Below are 26,175 nucleotides of genomic sequence, written 5' to 3'. Positions count from 1 at the left end.
TCTACTTACAAAATTATATTGAAACTATTTTATACTTTAATATTGCCATCATAACATTTCTTTCGAAAATTACATGACAGTGAAATGCTTGCATATATCTGATTCACATGCTTTAAGGAATTTATAATTGATGATTAATTGGATTAATTTATTGGTGATTAATTGGATGATTAATTGGATTATAATTGATGATTAATTTATCGTTCAATAAAATGATCAATTGGATAAAATTAATGCTTAGTTAAACATCTATTTTATTTTTAATAGTTCTTATATAACATATTTTAACAATTGTGACAAAGTAATAAAACTGAAAAAAATGCAATAGATGCAAGCAAAATTTATCCTTCTATGGATTTTTTAAATTGAGTTTTCAATTTTTCTCTAATACTTGCTTTTATTTTCGAGAAGTTTTTAGGAACTTTAAATTTATTTTTAATTATTGCATAACTCTTAATTTTTTTTTAATTTCTGATTCGTTTCAAAGAATTGACAGAATATCTGTTTACTCTGCAGTAATAGAAATAACACACTACTGTTTGAAGAGCAATTTTAAAATCAAAATTCGTTTTGCCTTTTAATTTCGGAGATAATAATTTAAGCTTTAAGAAATTGGGGACTAACAATTCATTTATTTAACTTTGAACTATTGTTTTATGTTAAATTATCCATATTATGCAAATTCATTTGAAAAATTTTATTGTAATAATCTATGTATAAAAATGTATTTTATAATAATCTATATGTCAATATATATTAAGTTTAATGATTTATAATGGCACTTCCAAAGAAAGTTAATTCATCAGAAATAGTTTGATTTCAAATTTATGACTCAATTCTGATTTTTCTTTATATCCTACAGTTATGACGAAAAAGGATAAAGAAATTCTTCCAACGGATGAAGGTTCGAAAAATAATATTTGGTTCTTACTCTTTAGCTAACAAGAGTCTGGACTAAAGTATACTTCCAGCTTTGCAGCTTCGTGCAGATTAAAATATTTCTAACTTCATTAAAACTGAAATTCACATTTATTATCGAATTAAAACATACTAATAAGTAATAATCATTTCGAAAATTTACTTGGTGTTTCAGCTTTCAGGACATAATGCTATAATACGAATAATATTATAACAATAATTTGAATTGTTGAGAGTATTCAATTGCTGTTTTTCTTTTTTAAGTAATATTTTTCCCATCTATGTTTGTAGTGCAAATCTATAGAACATAAAATACATATAATTAACATTGCAATCAATAGAGGTAATCAATGCTCTAATTATGTATATTTTTTGGACTCTCGCTAACCCTTTAACAAAGAATTTTTAATTAAACATTATTTTTATACTATTTTTCCTTATTTCGTATTAATTTATGTCAAAATAAGTGAATAATATTATATTCAGCTTTTTAATAATTTATGGTTATGAAAGGAAACACAGCGTGAAACACCGCTGTCTTTTTTGCTTTTAAGTTACAATCTTCCAAACACGGTCCATTTCCGAACAATAATTTTTCAAATTTGCACTTATTTGCTGTTACTTCAATCTCAGAGAACGAAACAGTTATTCAACTTTAAAATATTTCTAATTTACAAAATTAATTATTGATAATTCTTTCAATATCTATGGGACAAAAATTTTTAACAATCTTTTTGAATTTTAGTGCAATTATAATTTTGACAAATAAACAGTTTTTTTAGTAACTATTTAACTGTTTTTTATAATTGTAAATATTAAAATATATTTTTGCTTGTAATTAGAGAATCAGAAAAAAAGGTATAAAGCGAACACTGATGTCCCGTCTGCATGAAATGATTAAACACAAATCCATTAAAGTATACATGTTAGAGAACACGCACTAATATTTAAGAGAGAAAAGAAGAACAAAATCTCTGTTGAAATCTGTCAAATAACTTATGAGAATGGTGAGAAGGAAAGCATAAGACCTGTTTGATTGTCAGCGGAGATTTTGAAGTGTTTTTGCATTTCAACTCATTTTTGTTTCTTCCCGTAATCAAACAGGTTTTGATGTTTTCCGCTTTACTCTGTGGTTTTTTGTTAGATTTTAATACCATTTTTATTCATACACCTTTTACTTCCGTTTTTAACAAGGTTTAATAAAAGTATATATTAAAAGCGGCCACTGCGGAACACCCTCTATAATAATGCAGTTGCATTAGCAGTGAAAAAAACATAATTGAAGAGCTTACGTGAAATTTTAGTGACTCTAAAAAAGCTTCAGTAATCGTATAAATATCATAAATATGATTCATTTTTCTAAAAACAGAAGATTCGAGTTTATATGCTGCACATACAGTCACAATGGAGAATTAATTATAGAAATTCAGCGTTTTTTGCAATGCAAATTTTCCTTTTTCTTTCACTAAACTCTTCAATTATGTTTAAAGATTTTGTTACTTTTTAAATGGTATTTCACGTGTTGATAAAATTATTGAAAATTAATTAGTTATTTTCAATAATGTAATTGAATACTCTCAAATCAATAGATTGGTGTATACATTTTGTCGCATTGCCTCAAATAACTATTCCTAAAAAAACAAAGCTTAACGTTTCTTAAAAATCTTTTAGTGCTCAGTTTTCGAGTTGATTAACCTCCAACACAGTATAAATTTTTACTTTTAAACTTTATGCGTTTGAGTTTCAAATTTCGTATTCATGTATCCTCATTATCTTGTATAGTTCTTTTTACAATGTGAGAAAAAGTATGGTCATAACTACCAGAATATGGTAAAATTTACCATGTTTCTGGCTCTATGAGGAAACTGAAAAGCGCTGTAATTTTAACCGAAGCGCTTTGGTAATGATTTTGGTAAAATTAACAATAAAATATTGTTTTATAATCTGCATTAAAATTTTGAAAATGTGGCAAAACTGATTAATTTTATCATAATACTTTAGACCATGGCATGAAAACCATTCATACGGCTTTTCAGTTTAGTATTTTTACTAAATGTATTGTAATAAGAGCTATAATTTATAAGTCAAAATTTCCAGTAAAATAATTACCATATGAATGAAAAACTACCGAATGAATGGGTGAAATACCGCATATTTTGGTTTAATTACCATAATTAAGTTTTATTTTCTTTATCAGAGATTTCTTTACCATGCAATACGGTAAATTTGTCGGAATTTTTCTCTCCGTGTAGTATTATCGTAAGAAGTTCACAGTTCTTCACACCCTTTTTTTAAAATTAGATTTCATACTGAAAGCGTTAGAACCAACTTAGTCACAAAAAATGATTATCAAACCCACGTACAAAATACTTTTTTTCTTTTCACCATAACTGGATCTTAACAGTTGCTGCTTTTTTACAAATTGTTTGTTGTCATGCGTTATATCAAAAATTTAAATTTAATACGAATTTTCCGTACGTTAATCTTAATTATTCACTAGATAGTTTATATTTATTACAAGCTAGAATTAAAAGATAACAAATTTATTTGCAAAATTTCGATACTTTATACTCAATATAAAAAGGAAAAACATGTCATCTTACTAATATCGCAGAAACTTTGCACAATATCTTTTGACCGACAGAATCTATGCACCAATCTATGAAATAAAGAGTTTGCTTGAAATAATTAATTTGATCGATGTTCCTAAATTTCAATGGTGTAAAATTTAGAATTACCAACAAAGTGGCTAAGAAAATCGCGCATCTCGCATATAACTTTATTTTGAAAGAATAAAACATTGATCGAGTTTATTTCAAAGCAAACATCTTAAATGTACTTAATATTTTAAAGCTTTTTATGCTAAATATTAAAATAATTACATAACTTTAATAAATTAAAGCTATTTATGTAACAAAACACAAATTGAAACATAGATACTCATAAATAATTCTCTAATGCTTTTTATCGTTGAAGCTTTTGCTAATTCTTATCTCTGGTTGTGTTGAAGTGAAACTTATATCGGTGACAGCAGCTTAACATTGGAAACAACAGCGAAATCACACAGTTTCTGCTTCAAGAAGAACTAAACACTCATGCTGTTTAATTTAAGAAGATTGATTGATTGATGGCTCATCTACATCTAATATTATTAATTAATACATAACTTTGGCTTCTTATTGACTATAATTAATCAAATTATATAATACAATTGCTGCAATTTGCAACTTACAAGAAACACCAAAAGATGTGCTTTTAGAGGCTAATGTGCTGTAAATTTTTTTTATATTTGTTTTAATATTCTCACGAATAACTAATTCATAATAATCTCACCTTTTAACTGCTTTATTCAGATGGCAAAATTTTTACAATAAAATATCCTATTTATAAACTTTTAACTAGTCAAATCAAATGGTATGTTTTTAACTGTACGTCTTAACATTATACATTAATTTTATTTTTGCTTATTTTTTATTTATAATAAACCGATGTAATTTTATAGATGCTGTTAGAATTATTTTTTAATGGGCATGTTTTTATTTTATAGTTGTTATCATAAGTGTTATAATACTTATTCAAGATAGTCATAAGTACATTTCCATCACAGATCACACTACTTTTTTTTAACTTTACTAACATTAATGTTCTTTTAATCAAAATAAGGTTTAAATAGACTGATTAATAACGTGTAAATCCTATTCGGTTTTAATTGCTGAATCTAATTATCATAATTGCTCAAATTCTAGAAATTTCTAAAAAGTGAAGTGTTTTTTTTTATTTCTTTAAAAATTTAACGTTTAATATCTTTTTAAAATTAGAATTTCTTAAAGTATTTGAGAATAAAAGTACACTCTACACTTTTTAAATTATGTAAAAACTTTGCCATCTTTAACGAAGAATTCAAAATTAACATAATTAAAATAACATGAATATTGATTTATTTCTTATGAAGACGGCCTTTTCCTGATTTTTTGTGTAACTAAACAGATTGTTTTTTAAATTATATTTTTCAAAGTTTATAGATTTTATTATATAAAGAGTACTAATCAGTAATGCCTATATTAAAAGTAGTTTTAATGTATGTTATATATTATATTTATAAAAAAAAACAATTTATATATATATATATATATATACGTACATATATATATATATATATATATATATATATATATATATATATATATATATATATATATATATATATATATATATATATATATATATACATTATATTTTTTAATAGGAGTAATAAAGCTAAAGTAGATAATAAGGAATAGATAAAGCTTAAATAATTATTTTATTTTTTATTTATTTTTCGTCCTTCCCGATGGTTTTACATTGTTTGATTAAGCAAAACACATTTTTAGAATTCCATCCTATCAAAATCAGTATGAACTATATTTATTTGTCATAGTGCTATAAGTTTAGGGTCAACTCATGATCTATTAATTGTGGTTAATTAACTTCTACCTCAATCAAGAAATTTTTCTGAGACCGTAAAAACCCTGTATTAGGTAGCTGGGAACAAAAATTTAATTTATTTGTATATTAGATATTCATTAAAACAGTACCTATTAACACAACACAAGTAATGCCCGTGCGAAAATTATTTAAGCACCATTGGCATCAATAATAGTATGGCGAATATCCACGGTTGCCCCAAACGAATAAGTCCTATTCTCCACTAACGTTTCTCCATTAAAATAAATTACTTAATATTTGATTTTCTTAGCAATTATTCAACCGATTTTTCATTTTGCCTTATAAAATTGCATTTTTTAAAACGATGTAAAAATTTGTATACCTTACAATTAATTTTTTTTTATTAATAAATAAAGTAATAAAAATAATAAATAATTATTAAAAATTATTTTTACATGGAATTATCTTTAGATAAACGAATTTTGTAATTGTGCGTAAAAACGCTTCAAATCGATTTAAAAAGTTCTCGAAGTACGAAAAATCAAAATTAACATAAGAGTAGTTGTCCTTCGACCACTCTCCAAACCTAACTATTAGTACTATATTTCCCAGAATGTGGCTACCCTATATTTGGGGAGAGAGGAAGAAAGGAACAAAATATGTTTATTCAGATAAAGTACGTCTTTGTTGTACTATTTTACAACTATAAATATTGTCTGCACAAATTAATTAGCAAATTTGACGTTACTCCCGCGCTCCATTTACATTAAGTTCTAGTAATTGAAAATCAGATCATTAGATCAAAATTTAGTCAGAATGATTTTTTTCTTTCTTTTTTTCAGCACTATAAAAAATATGTTTGAGTACTGATATTCAAGACTTAGATCAGTTGAGTCTTTACTTCTGGATCTAATAGAAGTAAAAAATGTATATTAATAGAGAAAAATCTTTCATCTAGGCTAAAAAAAGTTAAAGCTGTCAAAAGTCCATTTTAATTACCAATTAAACGTGTCATATAAATATAAAAATGAATTTCAATTTTTCAGTGTAAATGCCACTGATCTCTATTACCCATTGGCAAAATGAGTCTTGGTTTGGATTTCATGGCGTCCGCACTTATCAACTACAATAATCAAGAGCAATAGTAAACAGTGCGCATGCGTTGCTATGGCGACCACTGCTGTTTAATATTTTTTTTTTAAATTCTTTTTTTCACTTTTAATTTTTTTATACATTAAGTTGGTGAGTTTATTTCCGAGATATGGGACCAGAGAGATCTCATAAACACTTTTTGAGTTGTGAATAAGAGAGAATTTCATCATTTGAACGATATTTTTGGTTTCATTGCTTTAATTTAGAATCAGAAATTTTAACCAAGCTGGATCATTTTCAATACTAATTCAGGTAAATATCACAAATAAAGAGGATCCAAACTGATTGATGTGGTCCCAAAAGTTAGAGTTGAAGCAAGAAAAATCGATACCAAGGCCTAAACTTACCGAGACTGGAAAAGCCAAAGAATGTAGGCGGGAATGCCTCAAGTGTGGCACACAAACGGAAAAACGAAAGAATTCCGTTCTCAAATGCAAGCATGACCCTCACAAAAGTACCAAAGTGGTTGAGAGAATTGAACCCTACCGAAGAGCAAATGGTGACTCTCCGAACCCCTTTCATGCAAATACGAGAACTGGGTGTTGATCACCAGTTAGGGATAAAAGGATCCACTGTCAGCGTACCCAATAACTTGCACAAGACCGTAGACTGTCTTCCACGCAATATAAATGATTCATTCGCTATTCATGTAAAATTGAAAAAAGCCTAGCTTTCAAATCATATTTCATGTATGAACTTGTGAATCCGAAACGGGTGTATGCAGCTTACAGTCTCCTTCAAACACCATTGTACCAATCCGAAATTGTTAATATTGATCTCGATTGGCTGTTCAATGTATATTCAGTCATCAAAAGAATTTACACAGAATGTGTCTCAGCTGCATTCAAATATGTCTGCGAAATTGTGTATAGAGCAGTTCTGGATTAACAGTTAAAGATGTTCAAAATGAAAACCCAATGAAGTTTCTTTTCCAAAAAAAATTAGACAACAGCCATTTTGCCAATGGGTAACCTGTGATCGCCTCGCTGCGATCACAATTTTCTTCATTTTGCAGTGAATCGTATTTTATTTTCATTTATTTTTTTTATTACTGAATTGTTGATACGAGACAAGCTAAATGGTAGAAGTAAAGCCCGTCGAATTCTTTAATTCACTCCAAGATTCACTCAAAAAGCGTGATTGTATTCTTAATATATTATTTTAAATTTATCGAATCATTTTTTTTTTTAAAAATCGGTTTATAGGTCATTCTTTTTATGAAGTTTCCGAATATTTACGTTGTTAAAGGAAATTAAAGAAAATTTTTATTAATTATAAGAAATAAATTTTTGGTTACTAAATTTGCGTCAAGAATCAAAGGATGACCAAGGCACAATCTACTATCTCTTCTACTATTCATTTCCTCCTCTACTGGTATGGGGTGAAAAAAATTCCCTTGATTGAATTAAACAAAAACATCTTTTTTTTCTCCACACAGTGGCTTCTTTTAGTCTTTGGAATGAGCAAATATTGCTTAATCTCTTTGGATTTAACAAATATTTATTTATTTACTTTACTTTTCAATTTGTTTTATTTTACCTTAAATTTTACTGGATACATTCCACTTCAATTATACTTTACACTATACTTTTCACTTTACTTTATATTTAACACTTAAATTTATTTTTACACATTTCCTTATACTCTCCTTACTTTTGATTGCACTTTATTTTATTTTTTACTCGTTATGTTATATTTAACGCTTTACTTTATGCTCTATGTTAGACTTCATTTAATACTTAACGCTTTACTTTATACTCTACGATTTACTTTACTTTATATTTTACGTTTTACATTTTTATATTCAGCGCTTTTATTTACTTTTTACTTTACGCTTACTTTACTTTATATTTTACGCTTTACATTTAAAAAAATTTTACTTTACTTTTTATACTTATACTAACGCTTTACTTTACTTTTTACTTAACTTCATATTTCACGCTTTAGTTTTTACGGTTCTTTACATTTTAAAAATAACGTTCTTATGTATGATAATAAAATAACTAATATCATGCACCAATATTTACTTAAAAAATAGCGGACGATTTAAGGGTGAAAATAGTGAGGACTAAATTAGCGATAATGCTTCAACTGACCTGGTTTGCATGGACTTCAAGCTGGAAACATTGTATCGGCAATCCATTAATATATAGAGAGGTTTATTTACTTGGTTATGCTATTTTTTAGTTCTTCATCACTAGTCGGCTAAATGATTTTTTTAATGCGTTTTGCTTTAAAAAGTATTATTTATTACTATAGAGCTGCGTATTCTTTTAACTTGAAAGGAATTTCGAATAATTAAAAGCTCGTTTTCTTCTTACAAAAAAATAAAAGAGTTAACAAAAGAATGTTCTAATTGCTGACACCACGATAATAAAAATATAAAATAAGTATGTAGGTTAATTGTACAATTTTTTTTTTGGTATCCTTAAAAAATGCCATTGAGCTATACATTTTTCTGTTAACAGTATTATCATATGCAGTAAGGAACAATAAATTATTTTTCAACCACAAATTTAGCACTATACCCACTTTTGATAAATTAGAAGAATGACCCAAAGCTTCCAATATCTGAAAATGAAGTTAAAAGATAAAACCGATGTCACTTGTGCAATATGAGTTTATACTCAAGAAATATCTTGATTTTTGACTGTATGATTTTAAATATCCAGATACGTGAAAGTCAATACGAGAAGGCAAAATCAGCTGGTCGCCGGAGGCAGCAGGTAGTTTTATAAAAATACGTTTCAAAAACGTAACTACAAACAAATTAAAAAAGTGGTACCAAATAAATTGAAAAATACTAATTTGGCACGTTCATCTTTGAACTTATCTGACTTACAAAAAATAATTAAATTTTAAAGAATTTGCACTAAACTTCTTTTTTTCATTTAATAGATCTATAAGCTAGCAAACACAACTGATGTGATCTTCAAATCATTTTGCATACCAAATCGTCAACAGTTTAATTTAACACAGTAGCTAATGCCTGAACAATTGAGAAAAATTCATTGAACGATCCAATAAATATTCTTATTACATAAAAATACGGAAAAGATAAAAAAAATTATTTCCGTAAAAGATTACATAAAAAAATAGAGAGATTAAATTTTTGAATAAAATATGGAAATTATAAAAGTGAAATATGGTATCGAAGTAAAACTGAGAATATAAACCATTTTTATTATCCGGATTGTAGGGAATAATAAAAGAGGTTATTTCAGCATCTGTCCTAAAAAAAGCAAACAAATCCTATCGTAAGTCTTGGACTCTTTCATAACATCACATGACTATTCCGAGTTTGTTTGTTTTCGTAAGATTTAGTTTGTAAGGCAGTTAAAACAATAGAATTGAGACAAGACTGAATATCTTAAAACAATTACTCCCATTATTTTTTTCTTTTAATGATAGAGCAATATAGTTAGTTCATTGCATTAAAGAAAATGTTTGGTCACGGAACTATGATTGACATTACAGAAAAAACTCTGATAGTAGTATATTATTTTAAAAATATTTTCAGTTAATTGTCTCTATTTTATGAATGACATTTTACTGAATAACTATAGGAACAAATATTGAATGATTATTTTTGTCACGCCATTAAATTTGTAGAACTTTTTTACAGGAAGAAAAAATATGTTCAGTTTCGTTTTTCAAAGACTTGTACTGATTAGCAAAAGGATTTAAATTTTATTAACGCAGAAAATTAATATTTCGATGAAGTCACTAAATCTCACGTGATAAAAATTTTACTGAAATTCATTAAGAAATACTTTTGTTTACTTACTCAACTATCAAGAGGATTATGTTAATATCATTCTCATCTTTATACGCATTTTTTAATAATTTTTTCTCTTCATAGCATATTGTCCATAACCAAGATTCTTGTCCACTAAGAACCGATTTAATTGTATATAAAGACTTAGTAGAAAAATTTATGTTTTATACTTACAGTTGATTATAATATATTATCATACCTAAAATGTAAAACCTTTTCTTAAAAGCATATGGCAGTTTTTTTCTTAACTCATATTTAATGAAATAAATTTTAAGAAAAAGTTTCTGTGTCAGCAGTTGAAAATTAGCCATCTTTTGCAACCAGATTAACCTCTCACACAAACTCACTGCTTTGCAACAATTGACTGTGTGATTTGAGAATGGACAATAGTGAGTGATTGGGCGATTTTTCAATTTTTTTTTTTTAAAAAGCTCTAAATGCAACTATGCTGGATTTTTAAATTTTACTCATATTGAGTAAACCTCCAAGAATTGTGAAAAGTTTAAGAATAGTAACCGGAGATTAATATCAATTTCTGAAGAACACACAACAGAGCCTGAATTATTACAAATATTAAAAACATTGAATGCTTCTAAAATCTGATATAAATAGATATAAAAATCAATTTATCTGTTGTTTTTTTTTTCTAAAAAGTCACGATAGAAATATGTATATCACAAAACCAACTTCAAACTATTGAAAAAATGTTTTGAATATTAAATTTTAATTAGATAGTAAAGAACACATACAACATCTTGCAAGTCACGCTAGTAAGTCAATCATAAGCTTGTAAGTCATAATTCCATTTTTATGGAATAGAATAAAAAATGAAATTTAACAAGATTAATATACCTTACTTTTTTATACAGAATTTTATACATAAGTTATTTTAGTAAATACATATATATGTCTCAACTTTTATATTAAATAAATAATTAAATTAGTCATGGTTACATTTATAAACTAATGCAAACAATTAATTTCTTTTCTTAATTAATATTAATAATTAATTTTCTTAAACTTCTTAACAACTAATTTTAAATCTCAGCTTTTATAAAATAATTATTTATTATTGTTAAGCAATTTAGATATATGTTAAACTATAATGTTAGTTTCAGTAAATTATAAATATAACTGTTTTTGTGTATACTGAATTTTCAAATTTAACTTAGCATTTTATAAGAATCACAGGAAAAGGCCGTCAAATAAAACGGTATCAATTTTAACTATTTTTGCACATCTTTTTTATTTACAGAAAAAACCTCTAAGGATGAAATTGTAATGCGAAAGAAACGAAAGGAAAAGATTATTGTTACAGAAGAGGAAGAACGAGAGATAAGAGATATTGATATTGAAATTCATGGATTCGGACGAAAGGTTCATGGGGAATTAAAAGACATCCCAACACAAACGGTTCAGGTTGATATCCAAACTGACACTACACAAACACAAACAGACACATTAAAAACTGACATAACTCAGACAGATACAACACAAATAGATATTGAGCTCTCTTCAAAGGGTACTATGCCAATCAGTGTTGATTCCAAAAAAGTTACGAAACCAATGTACTCCGTAACTCAGCAAATAGACAAAACTGTAACCGAGACTGACAAAGTCCCTGTTCAAAAAGATGATTCAGCATCTTTAACAATCTCAAAAAGAAAGAAAAAAGATAAGACAGTAAATGAAGAATTTATCGTGAAACCGGAAACCGAAGAAGATTCAAGTGTTGAGGAAATTAACCTCCAGCTCAAGCCAGTTGATGAAGACATAGCTGAAACCAAACTCGATGTTACGAGGAGTGATGTTGTTACTGTTGAAGAAACTGCAGACGTGAAGTCTATTACCAAAAAGAAGAAAAAAGAAAAGAAACCTGAAAAATTATACAAAGAGGAAGCACGATTAGATGTTAAACCTGAAATTGAAGATAAAAAGCAAGATGATGTTATTCAGATCGACGTATCCACTAAGCCAGAACAAGAGGTTGATATTATCAGTTTAAAGAAGTCAAAACCTAAAGCCACTAAGAAAACAAAACGGCCCGAAGAAGAGCAAGTGACCGAAACTGAAGTATCTCTAATAAAATCTGATACAGAAGAAAAAATTGATATCACAATAACAAGTAAGAAACCGAAACAAACGATTGATGTAACAAGTAAAGGTTTAGAAAAATCTAAAGTTGAAGTAACCAAAGAAGTTTCTGTACCTGAAAAAGAACATGTTTCCGAAGATCAGATAGATTTGAAAAAGCCAATTAAAGAAGAGAAAGACGTTGAAGTTTTGGAAGATGTTAAAAAACCAGAACAAATAATTGATGTAAAAAGTAAAGGTTTGAAGAAATCAAAAATTAAAATCACAAAAGAAATTGATAAACCTGAAGAAGAGCAAATTACGGAAGATACAATTCAGTTAAAAAAGCCTGTTAAAGAGGGCGAAGATGTTGAGATTACAGTAGAAAGTAAAGGTCCGAAACAAATTATTGATATTAGTAGTGAAACATTAGATTTAAAGACATCAGAAGTTGAAATGACAAAGGAAATAACGAAACCAGAAGTCGATGAAAAGTCTGAAGATACAATTTCGATGAAAAAACGAATAGTCGAAGACAAATATATTGATATTTTGGTTGAAACCACAAAACCAGAACAAACAGTTGATGTGAAAAGTAAAGGTTTAAAGAAGTCAAAAACAAAAGTGAAGAAAGAAATTAAAAAACCGGAAGAACAAATAACGGAAGAGGTTATTCAGATAAAGAAGCCTATTAAGGACGAAGACGTTGAAATTACATTGGAAGCTAAAAAACCGAAACAAGATATTGACGTGATTAGTAAAGTTTTGAAAAAATCAATAGTTGAAGTAACAAAAGATATATCTAGACCAGAAGACGAAGAAACTTTTGTAGATTCCATTTCTTTAAAAAAGCGAATTGATAAGGATGAAGATATTGAAATTACAATGGATACAGTAAAGCCAGAACAAATAATAGACATAACGAGTAAAGTTTCAAAAAAATCACGTGTTAAAGTCACAAAAGAAATTATAAAACCTGAAGAAGAAGTAGAAGTTTCTGAAGATGCAATTTCTTTGAAAAAACGTGTTGAACAAGAAGACAACGTCGAGATTATAGTCGAAACTAAAAAACCGAAACAAACAATTGACGTACAAAGTAAAGGCTTGAAAAAAACTGAAAAAGTGACCGAATCAGTTACGTTAACTGATAAACCTGAAGATGTTGCAGAAATCTATTTAAATAAGGCAACTTTAGATACAAAACCTGAAGAAACTCTTTTGCCTGAGAAAGTCCTGGACCAAGGAAGCGATGTTGAAGAAGAGTCAAAAGCATCTGCAGACCTAAAACCCAAGCCTAAAGAAGATACCGTTTCAATAACAAAGAAGAAACAAAAGAAAAGGCCTGAAGATAAAAGCGAGACGAAAGTATCTCTGGATATAAGCGGAAAATCTACGTCAACTACATCGACTTTCTTATCCAGAAAAGAATTGATACCTGTATCCAATGAACAAAATGATTTAGTACTATTTCAAGATGAAGTTGTTGAAAATATTCCTCAAGAATCTTCTCCGGCAAAAGGCACTGCTGATGTGTCAGTTGTTATGAATAAACCTTTATTTGTAAGCTCAATAATTCCACAAGGAAAAGAACACGCCTCTACTTTCATTACTCCAGATGAACGAAAGGGTACAATAAGCATACTTGAACAACAAGCTTTAGTTATTTCAATGACTGAATCCCAGGCAAGGGAAGAAATTCTTCCACAAATACAAGAGGATACTCAGAAAGCTGATTTTCAGTTACTTACGAAAAATTACATTACAGTTACAGAGATAAAGCCATCAGATATGGAAAAACTATTGGAAGCTGAAACCCCCGTTGAATTACGAGCAAAGCTCTCGACTGTTGATGCAAAACCTATTCTCGTCGAAGAAATAAGCGTGCATGGGGAAGCTCTCAACCTGAAACCTGAAGAAGCTGTCCCACATCAAAGCAGCTTTAGCATTCACCCTAGCCATTCTGTCAATGTAGAAGAAATGATAACCGAAGATAAAGAAATGCGTTTGTCACCAGATCGCTATCAAGAAAAACAAGTTACCTCAAGTGTGAAACCATTATCGAGTTTGCAAGTGTCTGAAGTTTATTCGGAAATTGCGCCTCAAGATTTGAAACAAATCGACACAGTTCCCAAAAATGCCACAACGCAGTTAACCGTGCAAGAAGCTTTAGTTATTGAAGCGGCTGATACTTCAGATATTGGTGAACACATTGGTGATGAAAAACTAAAGCCCATAAAAGCTTTTGAAACTGTTATACTTGGTCAAGGCATATCTGTAACTGAAATTACGTCGGAAATTAGAGAAACTGATCTCAAAACTGAATCGATACCGAAATCTTTAAACGCAACTGAGAATATATCGAAGGACGCATTCATTGAAATTAGCGATTCTGTAGTCCTTGGGGCAACTAAGGAGCTTCCAGATCTTGCTCCCGATACAAATATTGCCGAAGTAGCTTTTGAAACAAGAGAAAATGTATCGGTAACTGAAACATTGCCTGTTCACCAAGAAGTACAACTAGAAACCTCATTTAACGTGCCAAATTTTCAACCTCAAGTTTCGATTGTATCGATCAAAACAGTCGAAATTTCTGAAACCGAACTTCACGATAAAGAGTCAGTTTATATACCTAAAACTCTAAACGAGCAGACCCTATTGCCACACTTTATTAAAAATGAAGCTTTGCATATTTCAGAAATATTGATTTCCGACCAAGAAACTAACATTGATTACACAGAAACTAAAAATGAAATGGTTCCTGTAAGTTCCATAGCTCTCGTTGAAGCAGTGATTGTATCAGAATGCAGACATGAAGGAAAAGAGGATCAACTTGATATAATAGCAGTTCCTAACTTTTCCCATGCTTCGCCAGCACATTCATCCAATTTCGCTGTTTCTGTTTCAGAAACTGAGGTTGCTGAAGCTGAAAATCCACTGTCGTTAGCTAAACCATTACAAGAAAACGTTAAAAGTTCATTCGTTCCTGAAAAAGCAATTACAATCGTAGAAATAAGTACTGAACAAAAGGAGAGAGATTTAGAATCGGAGTTAAAGCCTAATACCAAGCAATTACCATTATCTTACGTGCTAGAACAGGCTTTAGAAATTTCTCAAGATAATACCCTCGACAAAGAGAATGAGTTTATGAAAAAAGAACTGCAAACATTTCAAGCCGAAGGTACCCTGCTTGCTTTGGATGAGGCTTTACAAGTTCGAATAGACGATGTTCAAGAAAAAGAACATCCACAAAGCATTGAAGAAACTAAGAGCTCTTTTGCGGATTCCGAATTTACGCCATTTGTAGCTTTTTCTGTAACAGAAACGGAAACTGCTATTAAAGAGCAAACCTTATCTGTAGAAGATAAACCCCTGGATAGAGTAATTGCAAACGAACAGCTTGCTCCTCAAATAACCGCTGTTGAGATTCAAGCACCTAATGTTGTTGATCAAGAAGGAGACTGGTCAAAAGACTGGCGACCTGAAGGGAAACATGCTGAACCTTTTCTTCAAACAGAAGAGGCGTGTACGATCTCAGTTACAGAAACAAATGTATCTGAAGAGGCCCTTGATGTTGACATTAAACCTGAATCAAAGAGGCCTAATGTCGAGGTTGTTTCCTACCATGCACTTGCTATTTCTGAAGCAACATCAAATGTAAATGAAGAAGATTTACAAGATGTATCTCACCCAACACAAGTGAAAGCAATGAAATCTTTTGTTGAGGACATAGCTCTACAAGTTGCAGAAAATGAGTTAATTTCGAAAGAAACGGAGTATAATCCCGCTCCACTACCAACAGGTAAAAAACTCGTTATCCGAACAGAGTATAAACCAGAAAAAGCTGTTAGTGTTACTGAAATGCAAACTAACATATCAGAAGGAATTTTGCAGCTTGAAACTGCAGAAACTGATAAAGCTAAAATAGCTTTAGCTGAAGCAAATGTAGCTGTCGCGGTAAAAGAGGTTTTGCTTGCAGGCCAAGTAGAAGCAATATTACAAGAACAACCCGAACAAAAAAATATTAATTTTGAGCTGACACAATCAGAAGCTTTACAAGTATCAGAAGTAAAATTTAATGATAATGAAAATATATTAAATATAGAAGATAAACCAAAACTTCATTCAGCTGATTTCAATTTATTAGCAAAAGAAGCTATCTGTATTAGCGAAACAAAATCATCCCTGAAAGAAACAGAACTGGCAGAATTCCCCAAACTTGATCTGAAGAATGCTTCAACTGTTTTACCTCTAGAAGTCGCTTTAGAAATTGAAGAAGTAGAAGCGGGACAAAAAGAGTCAGTTTTGAAAGATAAAGAAAAACCGATTTCATTGCTTGCTGATTTTTCATATGCTCCCGAAAAAGCTGTCATAATTTCGGGTGTACAACCAGACAATACATTTGCTGATTTTGTGGACTCACAATTACCTGAAGAAAGAAAAGCACTGACATCTGTTGAGATTGGAGAGAGTTTAATTATTCGCGAAATTAATTTAGTTGATTATACTGAAAAATTTGATCAGACGATTGATCAGCCTAGTGTTAAATCCGCCAATCAAGGATTCGAAAACTTAGAATCTGTTTCTGTGTTACAAGTAGAATACAACGTTAAAGAACATGAGATGAGTGATTTCAAGTTGCCTGATCAGATAAATTTGTCTCCATCTCTGGGCATATCACATCCTCTTGAAATTAAGTCAACTGAAGTTGCGGAAAATGAATTACCATTGGAGATTTTGCCGATTCCAAATGCATTTGAAGCAAACGTTTCATTACCAGAAACTGTTGCATTTGATGTCAGTTCCGTAGAAACAGGAGAATCCGTAGGAGATCTTGCTACAGACTTGAAAATGGATTCGGTAGAAGGAAGCGTCACTTTGGTTTGTAACCAACCTGTAAATGTTTCTGAAGTATTTCCAGATGCTCGTGAATCAGACATTTTTATAGAACCTTTGAAGCAACCTGTTTTAGCTACAGAAACACACACACCACTCACACATTTAACAGTTACTGATACAGTATTAGATTCAAAACTGGACACTTTAATAGTTTCAAATCCTGAAACCGAAAGTGCTCAGGCTCATATATCCGTGGGGGAATCAATTGAAGTTTCTCAAATGAATGTAATAGAAAACACTACAGAGACTGAAACCACACCTATGCCGTCAGAATCAGAAATTACATTTTCACTAATTCCACAACAAGCTTATAACATATCCAGCAACGAAATTTTAATTTCTGAAAACGACTACACACCTAAGACAGAAATATCACACAATGTATCGTCTTCTCTAATTCCCCATGAAACGGTCCAAATAAATTTGATTAACACGTCTTTAAGTGAATCCGAACTTCAGCCAGATTTAGTGCCAAAAGAACAAACTGCTGAACGCATACTGAGTGAATCAGATCACATGACTATTGAAGAAACAATACATTTTACTTCAGAGCAGTACATTGAACAGCAAAGCATGCCGTCAAAAGAAGCTATCGCCACTTTAATCCCTCACAAGCAACTACCCGTTGTTCAACAACTCACTTGCGGTACTTGCGAAAGTGAATGCCTCATACCTGATACACCTTCTTCTCATACAGCTGATATCGAACTCACTCCTGTTCAATCGATCGAAGTTTCACTGACGCAACCAGAGATAACTGAATCGGAATTACGCGATGAATCACCAATAATTTCTAACGCTGGTTTTTCCATCGCAACTAATGAAGCTTTACAGATGCAGGAAATATTGACATCTTCTGGTGTAGGAGACTGTGTTCATGATATACCTTCCATATTTAAAGCTATCGTAGACTTTGCCAGTTTTAAATCCCCCTCCATATCTGAGATAGAAACTGTTGAGATGGAATCTGAATTATCGCTTCCAGTAAAACCAGATACTCATACAACTAATATTAGTATTAGTCCTCATGAAATTTCTGTCACTTCTCACGTTCTGACTGGAGACGTTGAAGGTCATTTAGAGGAAGAAATCGTACCTGAATCTCATAATTTGCAACCTTCTATCTCACCCCTAGATTACTGTCTTGTTGAAGAAGTAATTGCTTCAGGCAAAGAAGACACTTTAACTTTAGACACCCAAGCTAAAATTAAAGCTACAAGTTCGTTTAATATGCACGAGGCTGCAATGGTTGGGGAAGTAATTGTTCAATCGAAAGAAGGAGAATTGATTGAGGAATTGAAACAATCTCCTATATTCGCTAATTTTAGCATTCCAGCTGAAAAAAGTGTAGAAATATCTGACATCCTTATATCAGAAAGTGAGGTACCTATGAAAGACGAAATTTTGCCTAACGCTCAACGCGCAGAAAAAGAATTTTCCGCAAACTTTTCAGTTAATGTCCAGGAAGATATAATTCATGAATTAACTTCGCCAGCAGTGTTACATAAATCCGCAGATTTAGAAACTCTTCCTGAAATACAGGTAATTTCTAATTATCCAGTTTCTATTTCAGAAACGGCATCTGAGCTTCGAGAAGACGATTTGAAAGATGAAATCACTATATCTAAGAAAGCTACTGTGACTATACTTGGCAATTTATCGGCAGCTGTAGAGGAAGTATCAATTTGTGATACATCTGGGGATTTGAAAGCTGATGTTCAACCGACGTTACATTATGCTGGTGCGGAGATCATGCCTCTAACTTCAGTGATAGTACAAGAAACTCAATGGGATCAAAAGGAATCGGAATTTCAAAAAGAACAGCCTATTTTGCAAGATGTTAAATTTGATATTTCTTTAATGCGGGCTTTGGAAGTTACCGAACAGTCAACAGAAACAAAAGAACAATATTTATCGCCAGCGGACAAGCCTGAAACTCATGAGGCCGGCGTTGAAATTTCATCAAAAGAAGCATTATCTGTAATTGAAGTAAATACTGATGATGTTACTCGGAGACTTTCTCTTGAAATCGTCCCAAAAGAAGATTTTGCTAATTTAGATGTAGCATTACACCAATCTATACTTATAGAAGAACAGAGTCAAGTAGAGAAGGAAAGCGCATTAAAAGTTGAATCGTTACCTTCCTCAAAAACTGCTACACCTTTGTTACCTATGAAGAAACACCTTCAAATTTCAGAAGTCACTACTGAATCCTCCTTTGACAAATTTGTACCATCCGAAATTCCAGAGAAAACCACGGCTGAAATGTTACTATCTTCTCAACAAAGTCTTGTTATTTCCGAAATAACATCCGGTACTAAGGAAGATATTTTACTTCCTTCTGATAAGCCAAAGGAACATAAAATAAACTTCGATGTGTCAACAGTAGAATCCCTCTGTGTTTCCACAACTGAATATGAAGTGAAAGAAAACGAGTTGCAGCAAGAAGCTAAACCTAAAGAGTTGAAAGCTGTCGTTGATATTGATTCCAAGGATAGTATTCAAGTTTGTGAAGTACAAAGTCACGTGAAAGAAGAAAATCTCCAGGAGTTCCCTTCTGCGGTCGGTATCGTTGCGCCATTTTCAATACCCACTGAAGAGCATGTAACTGTTTCAGAAATTGAAGTTGCTTCGAAGGAAGATGACTTGCGTTTCGAAGAGAAGCCGAAAACTGCAGTAGCTGGTATATCATTTTCATCAGAAACACACGTACTAGTATCAGAAGTAGAATCAGAGATGAAAGAAAGTGAGATGAAATCCATGGACATGCCTAAAACAATCAATGTGGATTTCACAATCCTCAAAGACGAGCCTATTCTTATAACCCAAGTTGATTACGACATAAAAGAAGGAACGCTTGCACCCGACAAAAAACCTGACAGCACTTTCGCTGCCATTAACTTACCTGCATCTGATCATATTATCATTAGCGATGTAGTTTCAGACTTAAAAGAAGGTGACTTAAATATCCCCAAGATACCAGAGGCTATATCTTTAAATGTTACAATACCTACTGAAAAGCACGTGAGTGTGTCGAAAGTTATAGCTTCGCAGAAAGAAGGAGAGTTAAGTCAAATAAAAATCCCTGACACGGTAACTGCGCCATTTTCTATACTAATGGAAGAACATGTGACAGTATCTCAAACGGAATCATCATTCAAAGAAGGTGATTTGATTGAAAAGGCAAAACCAGAAAGTGTGACGGCAACATTTTCAGTTCCTACAAAACAGCACGTAGTAGTTAGCGAAATGTCTTCAGGAGAATTAGAAGACAAGTTAGTTCTTCAAGATTTGCCAAAAGAACAAAAATTAGATTTCACTATTCCAACTGAAGAGCACGTAACAGTAAGTGAAGTCTTAGCCCCAGTATCTGAAGATACTCTACTCCCCGATACAAAACCAGGCGAAGCTTCTGCACAACAAACTATGATTTGTGGTGAACACATTTTAATAACTGAAATTGAAGCAGCAAGTAAGGAAGCTAATTTAGAAGAAATGAAAAAACCAACTACTAATGTTGCAGGCGTTTCAATGGATACAGAAGAACATGTTATTATTTCGCTGGTGCAACCGGATGTTGGAGAAAAGGAATACATCACTGAAAAAGCCCCTGCTCAACAAAATGTACAAGTAAGCATTCCCGCTGAAGAATCAATAACGGTATTGGAAGTTGTATCCAATGTTTTTGAAGACAAACTTGCAGAAGATGTTAAGCCCTTATCATTGAAGGCTGATTTTAGTGTTCTGACGGAAGAACATGTTCTTATGTCCACAGTTGATGCTAATGTTAAAGAAACTGTTCTTGAAAAAGACAAATTACCTGCAACTGCGACAGCTGAGACTTGTTTCCCATCAGAATCTCATGTAATTATTACTTCTACTGAAACTGACGATAAGGAAGGCGAATTTCTGCCTATTAAATCTCCTGGTGAAATTCAGTTAGGTTTCACGGTAGCAACCCAAGATCATCTAGTTGTAGGAGAAACACTTATTCAGACTTCGGAAAAAGAATTCGTCAGTAAAGAGTTGCCTGAGGGAATGAAAGCAAATTTGTCTATGCTAAAGGAAGATCATGTAATTATATCAGAGACGTTAACTGATTTCAAAGAGGGCGAAGTAGAGACTTTCAAAAAACCAACAGAAGTGAATATTGATTATACTTTAGATACTGAGGAACATTTAGTCGTCGGAAGGGTAGACGTACAAACAAAAGAAAAAGAACTTATAGCTGATAAACAACCAGTTTCTTCCACAGCAAATTTAAGAATAATGGAGCAAGAACATGTAGAGGTTACCGAAACTCCTGTTCAAAACAAAGAAGGTGATTTAGTTTTAAAGAAACCTGAAGCAACTGAACTAGCGAAGATAACGATTCCTTATCAAGAGCATTTATCAATATCAGATGTTCAAGAAACTTCCCAATCAGAAGAATTTCTTGTTGATTCCCTTCCATCTGTTAAAAAGGCCGTCATGGATATTCCATCTCAGGCCCATGTTGTTGTTTCTCAAATGGTAGTGAGTCAAAAAGAAGGTGATTTTATTCCATCTCTGTTACCACAAGAAAGTCAAGCTGCTGTCTCAATTCCTGTTGCTGAACATGTTATTGTATCGAAGGTAGTGACTGGCAACCGTGAAGGTGACCTGCCTGAAGACAAACGCCCCATTGAAGAAACAGCAGAGTTTAGTTTAGCTAGTAGGAAACATGTAATCATCTCAGAGGTCGAAACTGGAACAGTTGAAGAACAGTTAAAGATGCCATCTAAACCGGTATCGATCACAGCTGATTTCAGTGTAGCAACATTTGAGCACATGGTTGTATCCGAAGCAGAATCGGTTAGTAAAGAAATCGAAATGAAAGCATTTGAGAAACCTAAAGAGTCTCAAGTTGAAATTACAGTTCCATCCAAGGAACATATTGAAATTACGGAAGTTGAAATTTCTACTCGAGAAAAAGATTTTATTCCCGACAAAATTCCGAGTACTGTTCAGGCTGCGTTTACTGTGCCAACAGATGAACATGTTGTTATTGAGGAAACATCCTATCATCAGAAAGAAGACATCCTTTCTTCGGATATTCGGCCTGAAGAGATGAGTGCTAAGCTTACTTTGCCCTCTGAAAGTCATCTTCTTATTTCCGAAGTTGAATTAGAATCTAAAGAGGAAATTTTTGCTCCCAAAGAATTACCGAAAAAAGCAGTCGCAGAATTCACTGTTCCGTCGGAAGAGCATGTGATAGTGACAGAAACTGTGCTTCAAACTAGGGAAGGTAAATTGAGAAAGGAAGAATCTCCTGTTTCCCTGACAGCTGATTATTCTATTCCAGCTAAGGAACACATCCAAATATCAGAAACTCAATATCAAACAAGTGAAGCTGATTTAAGCATACCGACAAAACCTAGAGAAGAAGTAGCTGGTGTAACTATTCCTACTGCAGATCACTTTGAAGTTTCTGAAATACAAACTCAGATGGAAACTGGGGAAATGAAAACGGAAAAATTACCAAGTGCTATAACTGCCGATTATTCTATACCAATGAAAGAACATATCCAAATATCAGAAACTCAATATCAAACGAGTGAAGCAGATTTGTGCATACCGACAAAACCTCGAGAAGAAGTAGCTGGTGTAACTATTCCTACTGCAGATCATTTTGAGGTTTCTGAAATACAAACTCATATGGAAACTGACGAAATGAAAACAGAAAAATTACCTAGTGCTATAACTGCCGATTATTCTATATCGATTAAAGAACATATCCAAATATCAGAAACTCAATATCAAACGAGTGAGACTGATTTAAGCCTGCCTACAAAGCCTCGAGAAGAAGTAGCTGGTATAACTATTCCTACTGCAGATCACTTTGAAATTTCTGAAGTACAAACTGAAATTAAAGCTGGGGAAATAAAGACTGAGAAAGTGCCTAGTGCAGTAACAGCTGATTATTCTATTCCCACTAAAGAACATATTCAAATATCCGAAATTCAGTATGAAACCAGTGAAGCAGATTTAAGCATACCTACCCAACCTCGAGAAGAAGTTGCTGGTATAACTATTCCTACTGAAGATCACTTTGAAATTTCCGAAATAGAAACTCAAATTAAAACTGGAGAAATAAAAACTGAGAAAGTACCCAGTGCAGTAACTGCCAATGTTTCTGTGCGCACAATTGAACACGTAATCGTTAGTGAAATAGAAAGTAATGTGCAGGTAGATGAACTTTCTGCTACAATGCCAACCCCAGGTAAAGCTAAACAAACTTTAGCTGTAAGAGAACCAATCAAAATCGACGAAACGCCAGGGGAATTTAGTATAGAACAACAAGTTACTTTACAGAAGAAACCAAAAAAGAAATCATCAATACATAGTGCAGACTTTGACTTTATTAACATTATTTACGAAGAAGCAGCGGAGTTTAAAATTTTGAGGCCAGAAGAAGAAACTCCAACTCCTTCTGAAGAACTTCCTTTCGTATTAGAAAGCACTGAACCAATTGAAGAAAAAGTTACTAATGAAACTCGTAAAACTTCAAAAGAGGAATTTTCACCATTTACAGTAACGCTTCCAGAAGAAGAAACTGTCACCGAAGAAACGGATGCTTCAGTAATAAAAACTCGTACAGTTAAAGCTGTCCATAAAAAAACAAAAGATGGAAAAGTAGTTGAGGTTAAGGAAATTGTTGAAACATTTGCATCTGTCGGAAAATCCAAACCAACAATTGAAGACGTCACTGAAACAGATTTTGAAACTATTGAACCTCAAATCGGAAAACAGCCTATTATAGAGGAGTTTGAAGAACCAATCGTAACTTCCTACGAGGAACAAGAGAAACCTGAAGAGATAAGTGCTGTTGAAGAAGATTTTCCAAGTGACGAAAAAGATGAGTCGTCAGTTACTCTTAAAAAGAAACCAAAGATAAAGAAAGAAACCAGCCCGGTTATAAAGCAGGAAAGCACGGAAAGTGAAACTGAAGAAGCTACAATAACATTAACCAAGAAACCTATAATTGAAGAAATCTTTGATTTCCCTTCAGTTGAAGAAGATTCGAAACTTGAGGAAGAACAAATTATTTCGATTCCGAGAATCGAGAGAATGGAAGATAACGTTGAAATTCTAATAGAAGGAGCTGAAGATATTTTACCTAAACAAGAAGCTAAGGTAAAAAGAGTTGGTCCAGAAGTATTTATATCTGAAATGCAAGAAACTAAAGCCGAGCAACCAATACTACATGAAGAATCCCCCATTAAGGAAGATTCAACAGACACTGCAAAAGTTACTATCAAGAAAAAGAAAAAACCGGAAAGCACAATTTCCGTTGACAGTCCTAAGGAAGAAGAAACAACTTCTGACAGCTCCATAACTTTGAAAAGAAAAAAAGGCGATAAAACACCAAAAGAACAAGAAGCGGATGAATTTGTACTTGCACCTGAAACTCAAACTATACATGAAGATACTACTACTGTTACAGTTGAGAAAAAGCCGGAAAAGACAGAAGAAATCGAAGTTAAGCATAAAGTGACTAAAAAAATTAAAAAGAAGCCTATTGTTAGTGACGAACAACCAGAAACGGTTACTTTAGACATTCCAAAAGAGGAAGTGACGGAAGTTAAGTCATTAGATGTTATAGCTCCTGATTTATCCAAATCTATTCGACCAATTATCAGTGATTCTGTTCAGCCGGAAACATCTGACATCAAACCTGATGAAATCGCACCTGAAGAAATGGAACACAAAAGCTTAGACATAAAATTCAGTTCCATAACACATGATGTTAGTTCCATTGTCATGGAGGATATTTTGGATATTAAACATGGGGTGATGGTTATGGAACAGTTAAAAGAAACAGTTACGCATGTGCAAACCAGTGTTGTTTCAGAACTTGTCACAGAAGAAGCTACTATGTCAGAAGATATACCAAAAGCTCCCGTCGAAAGACCAGAAGTTGTTGGTAAGTATGTTTTATTTCAAATTTAATTTGAATTATTTATTATGAATCATCGTGTGATTCAAAATATTGAAGTGTGTTTATTTCTTGTTAAACTTTATAAATTGTAACATTCTACTAAAATATGTCTACTAAGAACTCATACAAATAACTATTTATTTGTTTTGCAGACTTTAACAAGCATTTGCATTTTCTGACAGCTGGGAACCGAATTGGCTCTTGCACATTATGCCTAGGATACTGCAATTAATGAAAATTAGAAACTTACAATTTTTAACTTTTTTATTCATTCTTAATGCTATTACTAAATGAGCTTATTAATTTTGCTTATTAACGCTTTTAAATCTTAATTTTATTCAAAGAAAGTAACAGTTATTTGTTAATATAAATAACTGTAAAAAAAAGAAAACAGTTTTATTTTATAATTCGCAATACATTTTTTTGCCACTAAATTTTAAATCACCTATTGATGACTTCTGTCTAATAAGTTGTTTTATTTAGGTTGTCTTTTTATTACTTATTACACAGAAGTCAATATTATTAAAAATCAGGATTCAGGTGTAAAGAAATATTTTACACCAAACTACAGAAAGTTTAATTTCTTATATTTTTCCTGAACATAATGCCTATGAACATTTCATACAATTGTCAATTCATAGTTTGTGAATTTTCTTTTATAATATTTGGTGTTTACTACTCAGGATAGTAATAATCTTTCATTTGTTTAAAAAATACTTGGCTTTCGCATGCATTTATTTATTTTATAAAAATGCCCATTTTACCTTATTTTTCCTATTTTCATGTCCTTTTCTTACCAATGTTATATCTTTAAAAACCTTTCTAAAATGTAATACCATATGCATGAAATTCTTCTTTTTGTTATAAATAACATTTTAATAAAATAGTTGAAGATCAAGCAGTTAAAAAAAAAAAAATATCCTCATTTCAATTTAAAAACTATAGTACAAAACTTGTATGCCTTTTATTTACA

The 26,175-nt window shown here is 31.5% G+C and overlaps 1 protein-coding gene across 9 annotated transcripts in view; it reads left to right on the top strand.

Annotated features, from left to right (window-relative positions):
• Positions 1 to 26,175, top strand: part of LOC107439667 (uncharacterized) — a 392,882-nt gene that overhangs the window by 314,821 nt on the left and 51,886 nt on the right. For 8 of the 9 annotated variants that reach the window (XM_087168223.1, XM_087168215.1, XM_087168217.1 and 5 more), the window contains 2 exons: positions 863 to 904; positions 11,529 to 25,187. In XM_087168223.1, coding sequence (XP_087024349.1) covers positions 863 to 904; positions 11,529 to 25,187 — 13,701 coding nt within the window. The remainder of the gene's footprint in view (positions 1 to 862; positions 905 to 11,528; positions 25,188 to 26,175) is intronic. The other variant, XM_087168218.1, reaches the window with a different exon arrangement.

Source organism: Parasteatoda tepidariorum, chromosome 7 (genome assembly GCF_982258835.1).
Source record: "Parasteatoda tepidariorum strain Cologne lab strain chromosome 7, Ptep-v5.0, whole genome shotgun sequence".
NCBI lineage: Eukaryota > Metazoa > Arthropoda > Arachnida > Araneae > Theridiidae > Parasteatoda > Parasteatoda tepidariorum.
Note: the sequence above shows the minus strand (reverse complement) of the source record. Positions and strands in the feature narration are given on the sequence as shown.